Source organism: Culex pipiens, chromosome 1 (assembly GCF_016801865.2).
Source record: "Culex pipiens pallens isolate TS chromosome 1, TS_CPP_V2, whole genome shotgun sequence".
NCBI lineage: Eukaryota > Metazoa > Arthropoda > Insecta > Diptera > Culicidae > Culex > Culex pipiens.
Window position 1 is genome coordinate 113,638,105 of NC_068937.1, and position 22,320 is coordinate 113,660,424.

The 22,320-nt window shown below is 32.6% G+C and overlaps 1 protein-coding gene across 2 annotated transcripts in view; it reads left to right on the top strand.

Annotated features, from left to right (window-relative positions):
- Nucleotides 1-5,706: 5,706 nt before the first annotated feature.
- LOC120430272 (translin-associated protein X) overlaps nucleotides 5,707-22,320 on the top strand; it is a 36,777-nt gene continuing 20,163 nt past the window's right edge. For both annotated transcript variants that reach the window (XM_039595358.2, XM_039595359.2), the window contains exon 1: nucleotides 5,707-6,097. In XM_039595358.2, coding sequence (XP_039451292.1) covers nucleotides 5,835-6,097 — 263 coding nt within the window. In that variant the 5' untranslated portion in view covers nucleotides 5,707-5,834. The remainder of the gene's footprint in view (nucleotides 6,098-22,320) is intronic.

Sequence of the window (22,320 nt, forward strand, 5' to 3'; positions counted from 1 at the left end):
AACTATTCTTTTTAATCACTTAAGAATTGTCGCAAAAATATTACAAATCAGATTGTGCGCTCTACAACATGGCTTTGGTATACTCTACTGCAAGATTCCTACTCAAAGCTAGGTGTTCAAAAGGTTGAAGTTGCTTGTTTACCAAGATTTTGGCTATTGTTTAAAAAACGCTGTCCCTTATTCCACATATGAGCTCATTCTGACCACCGGAACCCCTCCCTGGTATGAAGTTTGTATGGGAGAAATCGTCAAAATGTATAGGGACCATCCACAAACCACGTGGACACTTTTTTGGAAATCTCAACCCCCCCCCCCCTCTCGTGGACAATTGTCCATCCAAAAGAAAACTTTTTTATATGGAGCGTGGACAATCGCCATACCCCCCCCCCCCTAAAGTGTCCACGTGGTTTATGGATGGTCCCATAGAGAATGGCAACTGTTTCACTTTTTTACCCGTGGAGGGCGCAATAGTTATCCGATTCTAACCATTTCTCAGATGTAGAACTTTCATTAATTTTAGAAAAACTTCCCTCAAGACACCATATTTTTAGGAACCCGTGGTAAGAATGAGCTCAAATTTGGAATATATCCATGTGTCAATCTTTGATTTCAGGGGGTAGTTCCGAAGAAGCTCGAATTTGAATTACCCTAGGAAACATAAATAAATTTTATTTGATTTCTGGCATTTTTCATATTAATTTCTTCATGTTTTGAAATAATTAAGTACTAATTAAGTATTAAGTCTACCTCTGTTTATTTTTAAAAACAAAAAAATATATGGAAGTGCGAAGTTATATAAGCTTTTCAATGTGGTTCTCAGTAGTAAAACGTTGGTCTCGGTCTTAGTTGTTGTTAGGCCGTTAAGTCATTCCGTAGGAGTTGTTCTCCTGGTATATTGTTATTATAAGATAAAAGAATAATTTTCAATGGAAATTCCTAAATAAGACATTTAATTTTAATTAAGATTCAATGATTCAAATATGATTTTCATTAGTTTTTTATTTAAGTCGCTAAAAATATTGACCAAAACACTTAACGAGTCATGCAAAAACTCAAATTTTAACCAATTCGTTCAATGCGAAAAAGTCATACAGGCTAAACTATAGCGATTATGTATACACAGATAAAAAGGTCACTTTTACTAATGAATTTGTAGCACTTTCTTCATTACTGTTTGTATTACATTACATATCTAGAATTTTTTTTCGAAAAGGTCCTATAAACATATGAAAGACAATAGCTTATAGGACCTTTTTAAAGAAAAACTCTAGATTTAAAAGAAAAAAATCTTGTATGATTTTGTCTGATGTATAGATAACTTAAGGCGTTCACATATAAAGAATGAACGACTATTACAATTTTTCTTAAAAATTTGGCAGCACAAAAATGATTTAAAAAAAATAATAAGAATTAGTTTTTAATGCAATAGATATTTAAAAAGAAATGTTTGCTCACAGAAGAATCCAATGAAGATAAACTTAAAAACAGAAAAAAAATCAAAGCGTTTCTAGTTGTCATTAGTTTTGATTATTTTTTTAAATATTTAACATGAAATGGCAAAATCGCTATAGAAGTAAAATAATTCAATTTATATACAACATAAAATCTTCATTTCATACTTTTTTCAATACCATTTCATCATCAAATCTTTTTAATTAATGGTCTATTAATGGTACACAAAAATATCAAATCTGGAGGAATTTCTTGTAATAAAGTTCAACTGTTAACAAAATAAATCCAGAATATGCTGGAAAAAAAATACATAGAAAATAAATTGTAGGTATTGGAGGATGAATTAAAGTCACAAAAAATGGAACTATAGGACTATAGGCTAGAGGCATACATAACATTAAAACATTAATTGCAATTTAAGTGCTTTTCAATTCAGTTTTGATTAAAATATACATAAAATTAAAACATGAAACTTTTAAATAAAAAAACACATTGGCAATATTAATATGAAGTTTAATATCTAACATATTTTTATTTATTTTAATATGCAACAATTGTCTCTCCATGCATTTAAATTTATGGGACCGTTTAGGGAAAGATTGAGAGAAAATATCAAACAAAAGATTAATCGATTTTGCAAGAAGATTAGAGTATGGATTCATCACTGTTCACTGCATTTTTTTTGTTTATCGAGTTTATCGAGGAGAAAAACGACAATAAAGTGTTAACTTTTACATGTTAACAAAAAAATTCATTATATTTATGATAACCAATACAGCCGAAACTCAACTGATCCAAGTTTTACTTTTATGAAGTTCTACAGATTTACTTGTGATAAGCAAATAAACAAACACAATATTTTCAAAAAAATCATTTTATCATCTTTTTTTTAAGATTTTTAAGAATTCATCTTTTTACTAACTTATTGTTACGCAATTTTCAGCATGAGTTACTTTACAAAATTTAGAGTTAGGTTTAAAGTTTTTTTTTATGTTTCTGAACATAATGTTTGAAATGCCTAAAGGGTACATATTTATAAACATTCTTACACACGTTACATTTTTCCAGATCACTTCGGATGATTTTGGGGCATAAATGAGCTCAACGACTTAAATTATTTTTAACGTGATTTGATTTTCCATAATAAGCAAATTGCGGAGGCTTAGGAGATTTTGGTGTGGACCGTATTTTACAGTTTTAAATGTTTACATTACAGATTTGTTAAACATTTAAATATCACTTGGGTTTTTATTATTCAATAATTTCCATATCTTGGCTCAAGCTAAACCAATTTTAGTTCTTTTGGGTTCGTTCGCTCAGTAATTTAACACCGAACACGATGCCTCAAAACCTAGATTCCGGTTTCCTGGCCGGAGATATTCTGGATTCTCCAGGGCCAGATTTGAGCTAGCCTGGTGATTTTTCTGATCACAAAATCATTCAAAAAATTTATTAGTGATGAACTATTGAAATATTTTACCATCGACAATATTATCTTTTTGTTAACTGTTTCATTATATTATTTTTTAATTAGGCCGTTGCAAATATTTTTTTGAAGTTTATGTCTCTCGACTCTGACCAAAGTCGGGGGGGGGGGGGAGCAAAAAATAAAAAAAAGATTAAAAATTGAATTTACGAGCCATGGTTTAAATATTTGAATAAAAAAAAGTGTTTTAAAATGCATTATACACCTGTCCAGTTGTTTTGTAATCATTAGTTTCCAAAATATCTAAGTATTGACGAAAATTTCATTTTTCGCGAAAAAAAAAAATTCATATAAATTCAAAATATTTTTAATTCAGCCCTAACATGCTAAATATGATTATCAATGCAGAAAAATGCATTTTAGATTGTTTTCAGTTGATTTATTTTCTATTTTCATTGAAATGATTTATCCCATGATTTTTTTTTGACAAATTTTGAAGGGGGCGACATAAACTTTGAAAAATATTTGCAACGGCTTTACAAGAAAATTAAAAATGTAAAACATTGATTTATTTCGTTAACCCTCTAACGCCCAGAGCTGTTTGCTTATCGTAAACAAAATTTTGGTACAATAATGCAGGAAATACTTTACTTTAACCCATAAACATCGAATTGGTGCACCCAGAGCACCATCAGGAAGATGAGCAACTTTTTTCTAAATCACAAAAATTGATCTATTGGTTCATTTGTTTGAAAATGCATCGAAATTTGTTTAAAACTACTTATTCTTTTCTGTAAGACCATATTTCTGAAGTATGAAATACAATTTCTAAAATCTCTGCACTTTCAGATTTTTTTGATTGGCTCATTCAAAACTCACAAACACTCATTTTTATCAAAATGAAGGAAGATAATAAAACCATCGGTCTAAGAACAATGTTTTGTCTTGTTTTTGAATAGTCATAACGTTTAGAAACTTTTGTTTTGATTGAAATGTTATTTTTTTTGTAATTTGGGAAAAGTGCTCCTGAATATTTAGTTGCTTATATGCTCTGGTGCACCTAACGGAAAAGGTTGAAAAACACTCGGTCCAAATTCACAATGTTATTCACACGGGTTCTTGTCCAAGGTTCAAATGATAGCAAACATTTTTTTGTTTCATAAAATGTTGCGTTTGGTCATTTTTACGGGCTTTCGGAAACAGGTATTATTTATTCCCCTGAAATTGGCCCATTTTTGTTTACATTTCACACTGTAACTTTGCCTGTGCTAAACCAAATTTGATTAAATTTGGAGAGATGTTAGCATACATTCTACATGAACAACTGCAACTGGAAGCACCATGAAAAGTTGAGTTAGTATGTTTAACTTAGTTATTGAAATTAGTTTTAAAATTATAAACAATTTTTATAAAAGTTTTTGTGATATTTTTGAACTGGATCTTTATAAATCACAAAACGTTTTTTTCGATTGAATTGTTTTAGTTTAGCATTTCCATTCCCATTTATTTTCTTTTTTATCGTGAATAGTAAACAATAAATTTTTGTATGAATGAATTATAATTCAGAGACTTATAAATATTTGAAAGAAATAATAATTTTCGTGTCAATTTAGAAAATTATCGTATATGTATTTTAACTGCGAGATGCAACAAAAACTCCTTTCCACTTATAATAAATAAAATAATTTTGAAGTTTATGTTAATAACTGACATGACCATACAAATAGTACACATTTCATGTAAAGTGGTGCAAGAAGAATAAGCCATTAAAAAAGCTATTAAAAAATTGGACTTATCTGAAAATATGCTACATGGACTTTAGAGATTCAAAAAAATATTTATAATGACGTGAAATCTGCCTAAACCGTTGAAACAATAATTTCCTTAGATACAATACTGCACGAAATAAGACTATCGCTAATTTTATTTTAACTTTTTGTTAAGTTATTCAAAAGTATCACAAAACTAAGAACCGTGCCCTAATTATTTATTTATAATTATTTTAAATGGCAGTTAATTTTTTGTAAAATTTTTGTTTTCGAAACACATTGGAAAACCCCCTGAAAAGTATTTTTATATTAGCCTAACCTTGAAATAGAAAAACACATTGAGAAGTAAAATACAAAAAGTATCTTGATAAAAATGTTTTAATTTTAAAAATCTTGACTTTTTTTTGATAAGGTCCTATAAACAAATGTAAACAATGAATGTATCCCGCTTACTCCGATGGACTTTGACATAAGGTGTGAAAGGGATACACTCAATGTTTACATTTGTTTATAGGACCTTATCAAAAAAAAGTCAAGAAATATTGTTTGTATAGTTCCTGTTTTTTTTTATCCAAAAGGGAATCTACATTTTATTACGTTTTTTTCAAATAATTGAATTTATTGCAAATAATTGTAGCTAAATAATATGTTTTCACACAGATTTAAGGACATAAAACATACATTTAACGTTGTTTAAGTTAAACATCATAATTTAGTTAAACAGAATTGTAGGATACGAATCCATGAACCTAGTTTTACGTGTATTTAAGTTTGCAGATTTTTGCAGATATTTGAAAAACAAATTTGCAGATAACTCAAAATTTCATCTGGCATCCCTGATCAGAATTCCTAAATTGGGCCAGCAAATTTAGGAATTGGGTGACTTCTCTGGCAGAAGTTGGCAAATTCCTAAATTTTAGGAATTGGATTACTTCTTTTTATTTTCAGTGTAATTACTTATTTTTGGGTAAAACTATGTATAAATTGATCCCAGAGTAGTTCCCATTGAGCGTATCGAATAATAATTCATTAACAAATTTGGCAACCCTGACTTGCTTTGTTTTTGTTTTCATTGGACTGAATCAAACCGCATTCTGCCGGAAGATTTTCGCGTCGTCTGCAACCGAGTATCGAGAGTTTCGAGTGTTTTGTCCTCCTTTTATCGTCGTTAGTTTCGTACCGTCAACATGAGTTACCATCGGGGTGGACAACGTCGGGGAAATAACTTTAACCGCGGCGGAGGCGGTAATCGTCACGGAGGCGGCGGTGGAAAACGCCACTCGGATGCCGGTCCGGTCGACGAGAATAATCCGGTGGTGTTGCAGTTCCGGGAGTACGCTCGGGAGCTGGATGAGAAGCACGACCGGTACGAACGGATTGTGAAGTGCAGCCGGGACATTACGATCGAGAGCAAGCGGATTATCTTTCTGCTGCACACGGTGGATTCCAAGTAAGTTTTGTTAACATTGAGTAAAAGAAAACTAGTTTTTTTTCGGGGTATGTACCAAAACTTCTTAGCATGGTACTCCCAACAAATATCAAAACTCGTAACGCATGGTGGTGTGTCCCCACGCTTCTGCCTCCCCAGTAGATTCAGAATTGTGTTGTTGTTTGAACACTCCGTGCTCAAACTCAACCCACTTCACCGAATCATCTCTGAGGTAAACTTTACGCAGTAGGCCTGGCCGCCTTCATGTTTGTAATGTTTCAATTATTAAGAGCGAGTCCACGAGCATACCCAACTCGCATCGACCTCACCAATCTTCCTTTTCAGGGGTTGTTTGTACATATAAAACTAGCATCTGGTCAAAATATGACCACTCTAAGTCAACGGAAAGTGGGACAAATCGGGATGCAACAAAATGCAGGGAGAAGCACCCCAATTGGTTAAATTTAAAGGGAGTTATTGGCATTTTAGTGAAAAAATAGCATAATTTTCAAACTCAATTAAAAAGGTGTTCCATCCAGATATCAACTCGGTTCGACCTGCAGCTTGTAGGGGACATCTGGGACTACCATCTGAGACTGAGAACGCTTTGGGTAAGGCAGTTTAACATATTAAATTTTTCTTTTTCTTTTAGTGATTTTTTATTATTGTAAATTTTTGCTCGGGGACCCTTAGACCAAATTTTCCGGTGATAGTTTTATCATATTCGAATTTCTGAGACAATTTCATAATAGAAACATGCATACAAATATTTGTTTTGATCCATTTAAACCCTTTAAAAAATTCAAGTTTAAAAAAATCTTCGAATCAAATTTATTGAAAATCATGTTCGTTCCCAAGAATACTAGATGTCTCCAGAAAAAGGCAGCTTCTTATTTTTTTTTTTAATATCATTTTTTTTTCTAAATAATCCTCCTACAATTATGGCGAAGACACCAAACCGATCAGAAAATTCTTTCAAAAGATATAGATTTTCTAATACTTACGTACCATTTCGTATGGACAGCTGCCAAAATTGTATGGAGTCTTGTATGACTGAATCAATGACACAAAATGGCTTCTTTGGTCATTGGGAAGGCCCTACATTTTTGAGCGAATTCATAACATATAAATACAATCCATTTCCGGTTTTGATGGAAAATTGCTCTACTGCCAAAAATCTTTTTCACAAATTATATCTCTTTTAACCTAAAAGTTTTAGGTGTATACAATTTAAAAACAAAAATGGGATTTTTGTTTGTGTTAAATTTAATCTTTTATCTGAGTAGTTTTAATTTAATGATTTTTTTTTTTATTTTAGACGAAAAATTACATTTTTCACTCAATGTTTACATTTGAGCAACTCTCTACGAAATCGGCCGATTTCGAACATTTTTATTTTTTGTATTCTGTAATTTTTGGCCTTCCCTATGACTAGGCTTAGTGATTTTTCACGCTCAAAAATTGTAAATTTCACGGGGACCCTAATTTCAAAACACCAAATTTCACGGAAATTTCGCGGATCGTGATTTTTTTTAAAATAACCCTGAAAATGTGCAGAAACTACTTTTTTGCAATTCCGTCGTGAAACTACTTACTTTTCCTGTCATTCTTGAACGACGAAATAGCCTACTTTTCTGTACCGAAAATAACAGAATCGAATAGAAACACTTTTCAAAATAAATGCTGAAAAGTTCTACTTTTCAACACTGAAATGGGTGCTGAAAAGTCGAACTTTTCAGCACTTGTTTCGAAAAGTAACACTTTTCAACAATTTTTTGATTTAAACAATTTATTGACAAAATACATGAAAATTCGACTTAAAATTTCACTGAATGGGTGTTTTTCGAAATTGCAAAAAATGTTGTATGGAACTCGTTGCAAAACTTGATTTTTTCAGCACTCGTCGTGTTTATCCAACTTGGTGAACCTCGTTGGATAAATGTACGACTCGTGCTGAAAAAATCCTCTTTTTGCAACTTGTTGCGTAAACTACTATTTATGCTTAATTATAATATTTTTTTTCAAAAAGCTAATAAAAATTCTTAACTAAATTATAACGTGACACAAAAAAAAACTTTTATTAATTAAAAAAAATCCATTGATTCATAACTGGGATGGGCTCTATAAATATTTTTAAATTAAATGTGGGACATGCGTATTCTCTGTTATTGAAAGACTTTTTTTTAATATTCGACTAATGTAGTTAAAAAGTTTGCGCTAATTTGCTTCTATTTTATCTAAAACTAAAATAAAAATCCAAAAACCAAAAATAATTTAATCTGTAACGAAATCTTCAAAATCAGAACAGCGCAAACAAAAAAAAAGTGATTTTTTTTTTAATTTCCGAGGAAACTATTCACTTAAATAATAAATATCGTGAAAATTAAACAAGACTCAGCAAAAATCTGAAATGTTTTTTAAAGATCAAAAATACTATTCATTTAATCTTTTAGAAGATTTCTAAAAATAAATCAATTTAATTTAATTAAAACTGCGCGATCTTTTAAAAACTAATCACAAAATACTTGTTAAGTCAATTTTAACAAGTTTTGGTTAAAAAAGCATTTGTAAAAATTTTAACTTTTTGGTATTAAAATAACTGCAATCAAATGATTGTTGATATCATCCTTGTGATAACTTGATGATTACTTTAATATTTTTAATTCTTTGAATGATTTTTGTTAGCATCATTTAAGTATTCGTAGTATTCACTTCTCAGTAAAAGTTGTAACAATTTTATGTTAATGTATGTTTGGCTAACAATTGTTCAAAAAAAATTTTCAATTGAAAACTAATAAAATTTACTTAAAAAGTCTTCGTTGATGAAATATTTATTATGTTGTTATTTCTAAACAATGATTTGAGAAATTGATAAATTTCACGGGATTTCACGGAAATCTTCAAATTTCACGAATTTTACGCTGTCCGCGAAATCGTGAAAATTCACTAACCCTACCTATGACCAAATAAGCTATTTTGCGTCATTGGTTCACCCATACAAGTCTCCATACAATTTTTGCTGCTGTCCATACAAAAATGGTATGTAAATATTCAAACAGCTGTAACTTTTGAGTGAATTTTCTGTTCAATTTGGTGTCTTCGGCAAAGTTTTAGGTATTGTTGAGGACTTATGAGAAAAAAATAGGTACACGGAAAAAAAATTGCAGATTTTTTAATCAACTTTTTTTTTCACGAAAACTCAATTTCCCAAAATTTTTCAAAAAATCTGTAACTTTTGAATGAATGAAACTAGCATTTTAAATGGGCGTAATATTCAATGTTTGGCCCTTTTAAAATGTTAGTCTTGATTTAAAAATTATCAAAATATTTTTTTCGAAGAGATCGGAAAATTTCACGAATGTTTCATGTATTAACATTGAAAATCGGACCATTAATTGCTGAGATATCGTCATTAGAAAATGGTGGGCTGTTTGGGTGAGACTTAGAAAACTTCAATTTGTGTTTCTTTTTCTTTAAGCCGCTGTATCTCAGCAACCAGAGGTCCAATCTTCAATGTCTCTTAGACAATTTTATAGCAAATTTTCTGAACTTTTCAAAAAAAAATATTTTTAGAAATGGTCACTCATGGACACTATTTTTAAAAATTGAAAAACTGCAAATATTTCGCTAAAATCAAAATTTCGGTGGCTAAATCTTGAAAACGGAGCCCTTTATCAAAAAATCTGTAAAGTACTTTTCGATTGGAAATTCAATTTTACATTAAAAAATTACGTCAAATTTGTTTTTGCATGAAATTTCGATTTTTTACAAATATCATTATTTTTTCAAAAAATCATAACTCGGCGGCAGATTTTTTGACCATGTTTCTCAATGGCTCAAAAGTTGCGGGTTTTTGTCCCCTCTTTTTTTTATGGAGCGTGGACAATCGCTTAACCCCCCACCCCCCTAAAGTGTCCACGTGGTTTATGGATGGTCCCATATCAAAAAATCTCGAAAATCAAAAAATACGTATTTTGGGAAATTGAGTTTTTGTGAAAAAAATGTTAATTAAAAAATCGGCAATTTTTTTTCCGTGTATCTATTTTTTTCTCAATAGTCCTCAACAATACCCACAACTTTGCCGAAGACGCCAAATTGATCAGAAAATTCATTCAAAAGTTACAGATTTTCGAAAATTTAAATACCGTTTTTGTATGGACAGCTGCCAAAATTGTATGGAGACTTGTATGGGTGAACCAATGACACAAAATAGCTTATTTGGTCATAGGGAAGGCCCCCACAAAGTTTGAGCCAAATAAAAAAACACAAATAAAATCCATTTCCGGTTTTGGTAGAGAATTGCTCATTTGTAATAGGACCCAATAATAAAAAGCCTAGAATTAGGTTTTATCAAATTGCAGGTGAAAATTTCCAAAAATAGGGTCCAAAGCCCTATGTAAATTTTGATGTACAACGATTAAAAACACACTTAAAACCATTTCTGAATACTATTTGAATGCAAAAAAAAAAGTTGCAAGACAACTTTGATCAACTATGGTTCTTTTGGAAAGAGCTGTCAAGTTGGACTTTTCTGTCAAGAAGGGCTACAAAGTTATTTTTTTTTTTAAATTCGCAATCGCAATTCGCAATTTTCAGTGTAAGAACGGGCCTTGACCGATCTTATGCACCAGGTTCCCGACGAACACGCACTGCCCTTACACCTACATCTCACCCTTGCTCTGAGTCAGTACGAGCAGCACGCTAGAACACGATTTGAGTGTTCGTGCCAGGCATGCACACCTTCTTTTCCGGTTACGCATTTTAACTCGGCCGGGGGTGGTACATTACGTAGGGTTTGATGTAAGTATAAGCGCCTAACCATTTAAAGTGTGCCTATCAACTTTTATTAAAGCAAAAACTGTTTTATTTTTTAGTTTGAATTCAAAAACTAGTTGTTATTTTGCTGTGAATTTTTTTCTCCTGAAATCTTTCCTAGTGTTGAGTCGTGTTTATATGTTGCTATTTCTTTTGTCGCGGTGTTTTGTTACAATTTTTGGTCCTAAGCATGTTATAAAAGTTTACCAAAAATACAATAGTAATATTTGTGTTAATCCTTTAACCATTCCATATATTGAGTAAGGGCTCAAACCTCACTTGTTTGAAAAAAGGGTGAAGATTGAAAACAATAGACAGTAAAAGAGAATTTATTTTATAAAAATCAAGTATCAATTGTAAGAGAATGATGATCGTATTTTAAAGAATAAAAATGAGAAGCTAGATGTATTAGATGTAAAATTAGACAATAGTTATTAAATAGAGATCAAAACAAGCTTAGATTATAGTAATGATAATTTATAGGACAGATAAAGAATTATTCAAATAAATAAATTCGCAATAAAATCAAAAAAGATTAGGCGAATGATAAATAGACTTGATATTACTAGTACATTAAGGAAAAGTATATTTTTAAGGAAAAAACAAAGTTTGTTACAGCAGTATCAATTGGTAAAAAAGAGTGGAAAAGCTTTGAGAGATAAGAGAATCAAAAGTTAGTAAAATCAAAATCAAATGATGGATATTAAATAGAAGAATCAGTGAAGAATTGAGAATCAGTAGAGCAAAATAAAAATAGGAGATAGGTGGTAGCTGATAATGAAAAGAAGAGAAACCCCGTGCGATGTTTCAGGTACATCCACCGCAGTTGACTCAACATACTGCGAATCGAAACAATACCGTCTACAATCACAAATTACTTCCCTTTCCCACATTGTCGCGCCCCTTTCTTTTAGCCGTCTCGACTCTGACCCGCGGTGGTCAAAGGTTTACGATCCGTTTCCACAGGCCACCAGCTAGGTCATCATGAAAACCAAGCCAACGTGAAGGTAAGAAAATAGGACACTCGCAAGGAACCAGAGCAGGCCCGTAGCCAGGGGGGGGGGCTACCGGGCTGTAGCCCCCCCCGAAATTTTTCCCGTATTTTTTTTATTATGTGCTATCGAAAAAAAAAAATCTTAAATCGATGATTGTGTGTTCTTTTTCATTCTCCCAGAAATAGATTGTTAGATATAGAGAATCTAGAATACATTGATCAAACTATGTCATTTTTGCGTCCATTGCCGGGCAAAAACTTTGTGGAATATATATCCAATATTTAACAATTGAGCTGCATATTTGAACATCGTTTTACTTTGGTGCAAAATCTATCCTACACTGAGACGTTGGGCTATCTTTCAAAGAAGAAAGAAGAAAAAGTGTCTAAAAGAGAGCCTAGGTCAAATAAAGTTCAGCCCAGCCTCAATTTCCCGCAGACCTTGCAATTATTTGACTTCAAAAAATCGAATCACGAAAAAAAGTGTGTTATTTTTAATTTTCGAGCTTAAGTACGGCACTTTTCTAAAGTGATTTTAAGGAAGCGGTCATAATGGCGGTGATGGAATATTGAATTTGACTGAAATGAGGTGAAAGAAGCCGAATTTGATTTTAAAATCAAGTAAATAAAAATACTTTTATTTTTTTTATTTTTTCATGTTTCATGTTTTAGCATTGAAAATCGTACCATTAGTTGCTGAGATATCGACATTAGAAAATGGTGGGTTGTTTTGGTGAGACTTAGAAAACTTCAATTTCCTGATTCTTTTTCTTAAAGCCGCATTATCTCAGCAACCAGATGTCCAATCTTCAATGTCTCTTAGACAATTTCATTGCAAATTTTCTGAACTTTTCAAAAAAAAATATTTTTGGAGATGGTCACTCATGGTCACTATTTTAAAAAAATATAATAATATAAATATAAATAATATAATATAAAATATTTCGCCAAAATCAAACTTTCGGTGGCTATATCTTGAAAACGGAGCTTTTTATCAAAAAATCTGTCAAGTACTTTTCGATTGCAAATTCAATTTTGCATTAAAAAATAATGTCAAACTTGTTTTTGCATAAAACTTCGATTTTTTCCAAAAATTACTATTTTTTCAAAAAATCATAACTCAGCGGCAGATTTTTTGACCATGTTTCTCTATAGCTCAAAAGTTGCGGATTTTTGTCCCCCAAAACATATCAAAAAATCTCGAAAATCAAAAAATACGTATTTTGGGAAATTGAGTTTTAGTGAAAAAAAGTTTATTAAAAAATCTGCAATTTTTTTCCGTGTACCTATTTTTTTATCAAAAGTCCTCAACAATACCTACAACTTTGCCGAAGACACCAAATCGATCAGAAAATTCACTCAAAAGTTACAGCTGTTTGAATATTTACGTACCATTTTTATATGGACAGCATCCAAAATTGTATGGAGACTTGTAGGGGTGAACCAATGACACAAAATAGCTTATTTGTTCATAGGAAAGGCCCCCACAAAGTTTGAGCCAAATCAAAAAATACAAAAAATAAAAATTGCCGAAACTGGCCGATTTCGCAGAGAGTTGCTCAAATGAAAAAAATCCTTAAATTAAAACTAAAAATTCCCAACATATTTTTTCTATTAGTTTGAATATTTATTGATTTTTTTTTAAATTCTTTAATTTATTATGGAGTTTATATTTGGAGTGTTTTTCAAGTGATTTTTGAATTTTCTCATTATATTTTATTTTTATACTTTTCTGTTTTCAAACTTCAAACTTTCTGATTTATTGAATTTCCAGCATCTTTAGATTTAGAATTTCAGAGTTTTAATTTTTTAATAATAAAAAATTCTAAATATATTTTTTTTAATTTCATATTTCTGCCTCTCCTGCAACTCGTCCGAAAATTCGAAGGACAAATAAAACATTTGTTTCAAATAACATCACACCATTATGTAGAAAACAAATCGAAGTGCATTTTCTTGCGTCAATAATACGGCATTTTTTGCCTCGCTGAAAATATTTTAATTTTTTCTAAAATTTCGATGTACAGTACAGAAAAAAAGTTTTCGTCACTAGCCGGATATTTTGAAAACATAGGATGCCAAACAACTGTTACAAAATGCAGCTCAAACACATTTAAAATTATAAAACCATGTTTTATAATTTAATTTTTTAATATATTTTTAATTTGCTTTTGCTCCGCCTCCTCGACCTTGGTCAGAATCGAGAGACATAAATTAAAAAAAATATTCTCAGCGGCCTAATTTTAAATTAAAAAATTTCACAATTTTACTAATTTTAGATTTAATTTCCTTTATTTCAATGTGTTTTTACTTTGTAATTTGGAATATTTGAATTTAGAAATTCTTAAATTACTGAATTTTGGAATGCTCAATTTTATTTTTGTTAAATCCTCTAAATTTGAAATTTTCTATTTTGTAAAATTTTGCGTTTTTTTTATTGTTTTTGGTTTTAGAATTACCTTATTCTAAAAATTTTGAATTCCTAAATATTTGAAATGGACTAATATTTTTATTATTGAATTCTACAATTTGTAAATTGTTGAGTTTTTCAGTTTTTTTCCCGAAAGTTAAATGATTATTGTAATGGCTTTCTCTAATTTTTAACTTCACTCTCAGTTAAAAGCAAACTCTATCCTTTAAATGTTCGACTCTGCGTTTTTAGGAAATAATGGATTTTTAATATTTTTTTAGCATATTCAACATTTTTCAAATTTTCTAATTTTCAGTCGCATTCAAATAAACAAACTCAAGTTATTTGATTTTTTTCATCAAAAAATATTGCAAACAGTTAGCGCGCGAAGAAACGTCAAACGCCACTTTTTAATTCTGTTCTCTTTCAGCTGCTTACCGCCTGACAAAATATTTTCGTGACCCTTTCGTTGTCCAATGCTTGAGCGTTTTTTTATGGAATTTTACGTTCTTTCCGCGCTCCTTACTAGCATGATAGGGCAATTTTTTTAATTTCCTTTTGAATGTTAAATATGGTTCTAGTAGCAAAATGCCAGACGTAGATTAGATTTACAGGAAAAGCCTCATTGTTTTAATCATTCTTATGTAAAGTTTTCTTGACTTTTCATTGAACCAGATTTCGTAAATAAAAAGTTTCTAAATCCTAAAATTTGTAGGATTTCGTTTCCAGTGTCACGATATTGCTTGAATATAAAAACCTATATAATTTTACATCATTTTTATTAGTCAAATCAGGGAAATGAAAAAAATATTGTTATATATTTTTTATTTTGCTAAAAAAGATTAAGAGAGCATTAGACGTTCCTAGAACCAACACAGCCATGTTTACCAACAGTTTAGTGAAACATTCATTTTTCTCCTATTTTCATGTACACTCATATTTTCTATCAAAACTCATTTCAGATTAAAATACAGTTCGGACAGCAATAAAGTTAATTGAAGATTTCAATGTGTTAATCGTGTTTATATGTATTTATATTTTTCATCGCACAATCTTATTTTAAATTTCAAGAAGCTGTGTCTCAGGAACGAGTAGACAAATCTTTAACGGTTCTTCATGGTTTGAAAACAAATTCTCATTTGAGAACTTTGCTAAATTGTTTGTACACTATTTTTAATACATTTGATAGTGTTTATTTTTTTTTAATGAATAGTGCTCTTTGAAGATTACTGTGAATTTAGGATTTTTAGTCGAAAATCGGAAAAGACATTTTTTTTTTGAAAAATAAATGTTTTTTATGAATTCATTTTGACTCTAGCATACCTATAATAATGTTTATAAGCATTTTGTGATACTCTTTGCTGGATTTTTTCAATTTGGAATTGAACTGTTTGTTCAGTCATATTAACATTCCAACGCCCAAGGCTCCAAACAAGTTGAAAAGGTAACTTCAACTCGCTGGTTTTCGGGCGTAACTCACCCAATCAAGACCATTCTTTTTTCTAGTGATTTGTTAGGATGTCTAGATGATCCTAGAACTTAGCAGAACTCAATTTGATCAAATCTGTAATTTTTGCGATCGAAAACATCGTTCCAACTTTTTTTTTCGCATGTAAAAAAAAACGCCGAAAATTCCGCGGAGGCTGTTGTTATAAAAAAGTTGGAACGATGTTTTCGATCGCAAAAATTACAGATTTGATCAAATTGAGTTCTACAAAGTTCTAGGATCATCTAGACATTCTTACAAATTTCTGGTAACAAGAATCGTCCCGATTGGTTGAGTTATGCCCGAGAACCAGCGAGTTGAAGTTACCGTTCCAACTTTTTTGGGTGGCTTGGGCGTCCGTGTAAGTTGGACATGTGTTGAACTATATTTATTCGAAGATAAAATTTTGACAGCACTCAACCATATATTATTTGCTATAAAAAAAAACTTTTAGAAATAAGGATCTGATTTAAATTTTTTTCAACGATTTGCATAATTTCATTAATACTCAAAATTCTGAAGCAATTTTTCAGCAATTTTTTTGTTTGGTTTTATCGGGAAAAATCAAACTATGATTTAAGCTTGCTTTAAATAAATGCATTTTTTCAGTAAATATTGCGGCGTTTTTTATTTAACATTTCTTATTATCTCTTTATACATTAAAATTCAGTAAAAAACGGAATTCAATATAACCAGTACTTAAACTTTATTTTAGTTGGGAGAGGATGCACTAGATTTAGAAAATAAGCAATAGCTTCAATAGCCTTAAAACAATTTAAATAAAACAGTGTTAATGATTTTTTCAAAGAAAATTTCAAGAAAAGTTATGTTATGAGTTTTATATTGTTTAAAAATCGTGCAACAATTTTTTTCAGTTCATAGTTTTTAATTATCAAATTTGCCATCAAAATATAAACACAGCTAAAAATTTCAATCTAAACGGTTTTAAATTAGATAGTAGAAATGTATTTTTTTTTATTTGGTCATAAGTTTTTCATCCAGATTTGTTGATAAACGAAATTATACATAAGTGAGATAAATTAACATTCTTCGGGCATTTTTTTTGATTAAAAATTTATTTAGGGTATATTTTAAATTTAACGATAATTTGCTAGCGGACAGTTTTTCATGAAATTCGTTTAAATTTCAACAATCCAAGAAAACGTAAGAAAATCACTTTCTTTTCAAATCCTTATATATAAACATGGTATATGAAAAAGTGGATTTTTGATGAAGCATTTTCTTCAATTTATTTTTTTTTAACATAGGATGAAGCTTTTTTAAATCTGTTTTGCATACATTATTTTACAGTTTTATAATTCGTCTCAATAATCTTACCGTTAGCCAGGTGAATTTAAACAAATGGAATTTCTGATTTACTGATTTCCATAACCTTTGAATTTTTGAACCCAAGCCCCCCCCGAACAAAAATCCTGGCTACGGCCCTGAACCAGAGCTATACTGTTCTGATCAAGATAATTCGGATGATCTAACAGAACTACGGATGTAGTTAGTTACGCTCCTTCCAGGATGTTCCTTACGTGGACGTCAACCGAAGAGCACGCAACAAGGTCAGTGCCATTGCATGCTCTTAGGTATCAATCCTTGGCCTGCAAAGTTATTTTTTTTAAATTGATTATAAAATCCTTTTTAAACTCAAAGGGTCATTGCACTCAGAAAAATAAGCTTTATCGCTGTAAACAATAATATCAGCAATCTAAGCTTCACTTTAGGACCCAATTGAAAATCTCAAAAAATTATATTTTCCTTAAATTCCATTTTCATGTAAAAATGGGTTATTTTTATTCAGAGCATTCTGGTTGCCGCCTAACTACTTAAAATTTGACTAATTTAAAAGTTGGGTTCAGTGTCACTCGAAATTCAGTGTTGCGTTCCTCACGCGCTCACGCGCTCGTGAGCGCTCACTTTTCGCTCATTCGTGAGGAGGAGCGCAGCGTGAGCTAGCTCACGTTTGCCCGCGCTCACGTTTGCTCCGATTTTTTCAGCTCGCGTTTGCCCCACGCTCGCGCTCGCGCTCATATTTCGCTCACGGAGCGCTCATTTTGGAAGTATCGCTTATCGTTTTACGTTTTTGATAGAGTATTTTTTTTCAATTTTAATTGGATTTTTGCTTAGGGATTAGCAGGGCAATGGAAACATCACTTAGTGATTTTTTTTGATTAATTGGAATAGCTTATTTTCATTAACTATGTTTTGAATAAAAGGTTGGATTTGCAAGGGTCAAATCTTTTTGCAGACCTACAGTCAGAGTTGAAAGTATAAATATTTTCCAATGAACAGGCTTTATTTTATTGAGATAAGCGGAGACAGGTATGGAAGGATAGGTTTGGGCCACCTAATTAAAAGGGCGTTTAACTTTGAGACTATCCGTAAACCGCGTGGATAATTTCCCATACAAAAAAAAATATGGAACGTGGACAATTGCCAACCCTCTCCTTTTAAATGGTTTATGAATGCTCCCCTTACTTACTCACAAAACAATGAATTGATTGAAGAGGATTTCTGTTTTGGTAAGTTCGATTCAATGTTATGTGCTTGGTTGATTAACAAATAACATTAAACCACAGACAAACAGACGGGACACTCGAGTGCCGAACCATCGTCCTTCAAAAAGGGCTATTTCAAATGCAATTTTGTTTCGGCATCCACTCACCCGGCACTGATGGCGCTGCTGTCGTGACAGCTCGCCCGTCTTTTCTCAGTGTGTGTTGCGTGTTTTTTGTTGTTTTTAAGTTGAGCGTGAGCACGTGTGAGGCAGCAAATGAAAACAAAAAAATATTATGAAATTCAGAAACTCCAACGGTGATCCACTATCCAGACTTTGCGGGTCAAATTTGGAGAAGTTTCGGCCAGAGTCAGATGAGCGTCTGACTAGTTTTTTTTTTTGCCTGCTTTACTGCCTGCCGAAGTCGAGGCTGCTGCTGAGGCGCCCGCTTCTGCGGAGGAAGCCGGATCCTGTGGTGGAGTCATCTCCTTCGGATCAACCTGCTTATCTTTCGTGGACTGCTGCTCAGATTGCTGCTGCTGGTCGTCCTTTTGGCATTTTGACGATGTTGTGTCGATCGTGAGCGCCACTCTTCGCGACTTTTTTCGTCTCATTCGGCCCTTTTGGTTTTGTTGGCTGGCAACATAATTGCGCCGTGGACACGTTCCCCGCAGATGTTTCCAAACGCCCATCGTGGGGATCAATTCCGTTAGTTTTGAATTGGATTTTCCTATTCCGGCGGCCACTACTGGTGTTTTCGTGACCGGGATATCTTGTGGATGATTGTGTTTTCGGTGGAGGAATCTTAGACGAAACATGCAAGCAATGGGGAGGACCAGTGGTATGGTCTCTGTCATTGTGTTTGTCTTGCATCGCTGCAGGTGCTGCCGCATGATTTGCCTCATGAGGTTCTGCCATTGGAAACGGAACCGACCCACCGTCATTTTCGGCCGTCGATCTTGATTTATTTATTTTGATTTTGTTACTGATGGTCAGCAACAACAAAAATATTTTGAATCAGCTGTTAATGTTTACAATCGTTAAGGCTTGATTGTCTCACGCATACACTGACATGACACATGACAGTAATGGGTTTGTATTGGTGTGTTTGGGCTGCGCTTCGGCATAAGCTCACCAGGCAGCGCTGGCGTCGCCGTGATTTGGTGGTTTGATGAGGGACGATGGATTTCAAAAATAATTTGTATGGAGAGTCACGTCTGTTTGTCTGTGATTAAACTATTTTATGTACCTAAACACTTTTTTGACTACCTTTCCAGAGTGCGGGTCAGAATAAGCTATTATTTAAAATAAAAAATAAATCGTTAAATCGTTCAATGATTGGAAATGGCTGATCATTTTTATAAAGCTAGTCTTCCTCTGAACAAACAATCTAGTAAATTTAGTAAAGTTGTTGAATAAGTTCTATTTTATCAAATAAGTTTTAAAATGATGTGGGTTGACTGTAACTCTTTCATAGTTTTTTTTTTTAAACTCAATATAAAACTAAATTTGTCAATAAATTCAATGTTTTATACGTATCAAGCAACACAATTCAATAGTTCCAATGTGAATTTGTATACATACAGTGCATCTCTTGAATGGTTCCATTAACCTTTCGGAAGTCTTGTCTTTTGGCCTCCCTTATAAACATCCTTACAAACGATGCACAAAGTATACAAACGCGACCGCCGAAAGTTTAAGAATTAGTAGGGTCTTTGTTTACAAGTCCGAGTTTTGCTTTATGTTGCGTAAAATACAGTGAATTTAATCTTATTTTAAAATGTGGTGCTGTCGTCGATGTCTCTTATAAGTTCTTTGTGTTAAAATGTATTTAAAAATTCATTTAAAGCTTATAATCAGTCACAGTTCGTCGCTTTTTAGTTTGACTTTGTCGAACCAACAGGGTACTAACTAAAAAAGTTTCAAATGAAAAAGAGACCAACCAACGGGTGATGAGTGTAGTTTTTAGAGAAAAGTAAATCAACCGCTGTATTTTTTTTTTTATTATTTAATTGTCATTTTTTTATTGAATAGTCATTAGAGGAAAGTGAACCAATCATGTTTCAGAACGCTGACTCCAGCAATTCTCGATTCAAACGGATTATCATTAGATTGTCAACGGTCTCGCTGGACATATTACTCCTTGACGCAGTAAGCTCGTGTACTAATCCAGAAAAAGCTCTTTCTACTGGCACTGAGGTTGGCGCTGCACAAAGGGCAACTTTAGAAATTTCATACAGTAATGGTTTTTTATTCCTCGACACTGTAGAACATCTGAATCAACCAGCTGTCTAGGCTTAGTACACAGGCCATGAAGGTCTTGTTGAAGTTTTGCCTCAGTAACAGGAGGAGCAGTTGATTCTTGCTGACAATCTTCAAGAATGAATTTGTCCATATCTGACAAATTCGGTTGGTCTAAGACCCTCTCGTTGTTCGAGTCATGAGCTTTGTTGAGCTGCATTATTCTCCAAGTTGCGAGCAAGTGATCCTGTGGGTACATTATTGTTTTTAACTCATTTGATTAAAATTTTGTATATGTTTACTTACGATTGCTTGTTGCTTTTGTGCCGTTGTAAAGTACGGCGTATTTAAAAAATTAAAGCGTGGATCCATAAATAATCCGGCGACAAATGCATTGTTTTCAAATAGCTTGTCCTTACGCTCTTTGAGAGCTACTAGTAATGCGGCAGCAACTCGGTTTTCTTTGGCGATCGAATTTAGAGCGCGGCGAGTTTCGATCCAATAATAGTTAAACATATCTCCGACAGTTAACTGGGGTTTCTGGAGGTTCTTCAAAAGTACCGTAATAGGTTTGAATGCTTCAGAATAATTTTTTGCGAAATCGATTAAATTTCTGTCCACAATAAAAGAACGATCTACGGCGTGCAGCTCTGGTTCTAGTTCTAGCAAGCAAATTACAGATTCTAACATAGTAGCCGTCGTGCCCCACCTTGTGTCGCAATCCAACACCGGCAATGGGATCGAATTAAGTTTGAAGATTGGGCGAAACACGACCGCTTTGGTTTTTCGAACTAATGCTCGAATTAGTTTAAGTTCTGCTTCGCAATTGAGCCGTTTAACTGCATCCTTTATGGCTAGATTGACGGTGTGCGCAGAGCACCGCATGACTTGTAAACAGCTATTAGGAATTGGCTGATTGATCAGATTTTCATCGATTTCTGCCTCCTTTTCTCCTAAAAGATTGTTTTATTTTGTTATTTTTTTATTGAACTTTAAATGAAACTTTCTAACTTACCATAACCGGCAAGCATTATATCGGCTTCCTCAATCTCGCCGTTGTTAGATATATTCAAATCTTGAATGAGCTTGCGTAACTGATCTTTTTGATGATCTGTTAGAAGTTCCCCAGCGTTTACTATATTGTTCGCGTTGTCAATGCCAAGTGTGTATATTTGAAAAATGTCACGATCGTATACAGCGAGAACTAGGCTAATTTCGTCAGCGATATTGATCGCAGTATGACGATTTGTCAATGGAACCATTCCAAGTACACGATGAATCATTTTACCGTTGTCGATAAACTGAGCTGTGACTCCAAGTATACTATGCCCGAACCGGCTGGCCAGGTCTGCTGATATCGTAAACATTCGTCCTCTTAGCTCAGATGATATCGTTCCACGAATAAAAGAAGCTGCCTCGTCGATCCAGTCGACAACATTAGATCTGTTTGCAGTTACACTGGCTTGAACTTGTGAACCCAACTGCATTCTACGAAATCCAGAGCCTTCGAAGAAGCGAAACGAAACTCCGTCAAGAGCCATCATCTCTACTCATGAAAGTTTGTACTCTTCATTCCGGCTTCTTTTTCTTGATGAAATGGCTTCGGAAACACGCTTCTGGGCAGAGGGTGCCTTGTTCGCCTTTTTAGAATCAGTATCTGGGATTTTGTATTTGTCCGCAAGCTCTTTATGTATTCCTGTACAGACAAACAAAACTTAACTATTATAATATTACTCCAAGAGTAAGATTAAAGAACAAACTTACTTATGATATGCCGTTCCTTGTTATACTT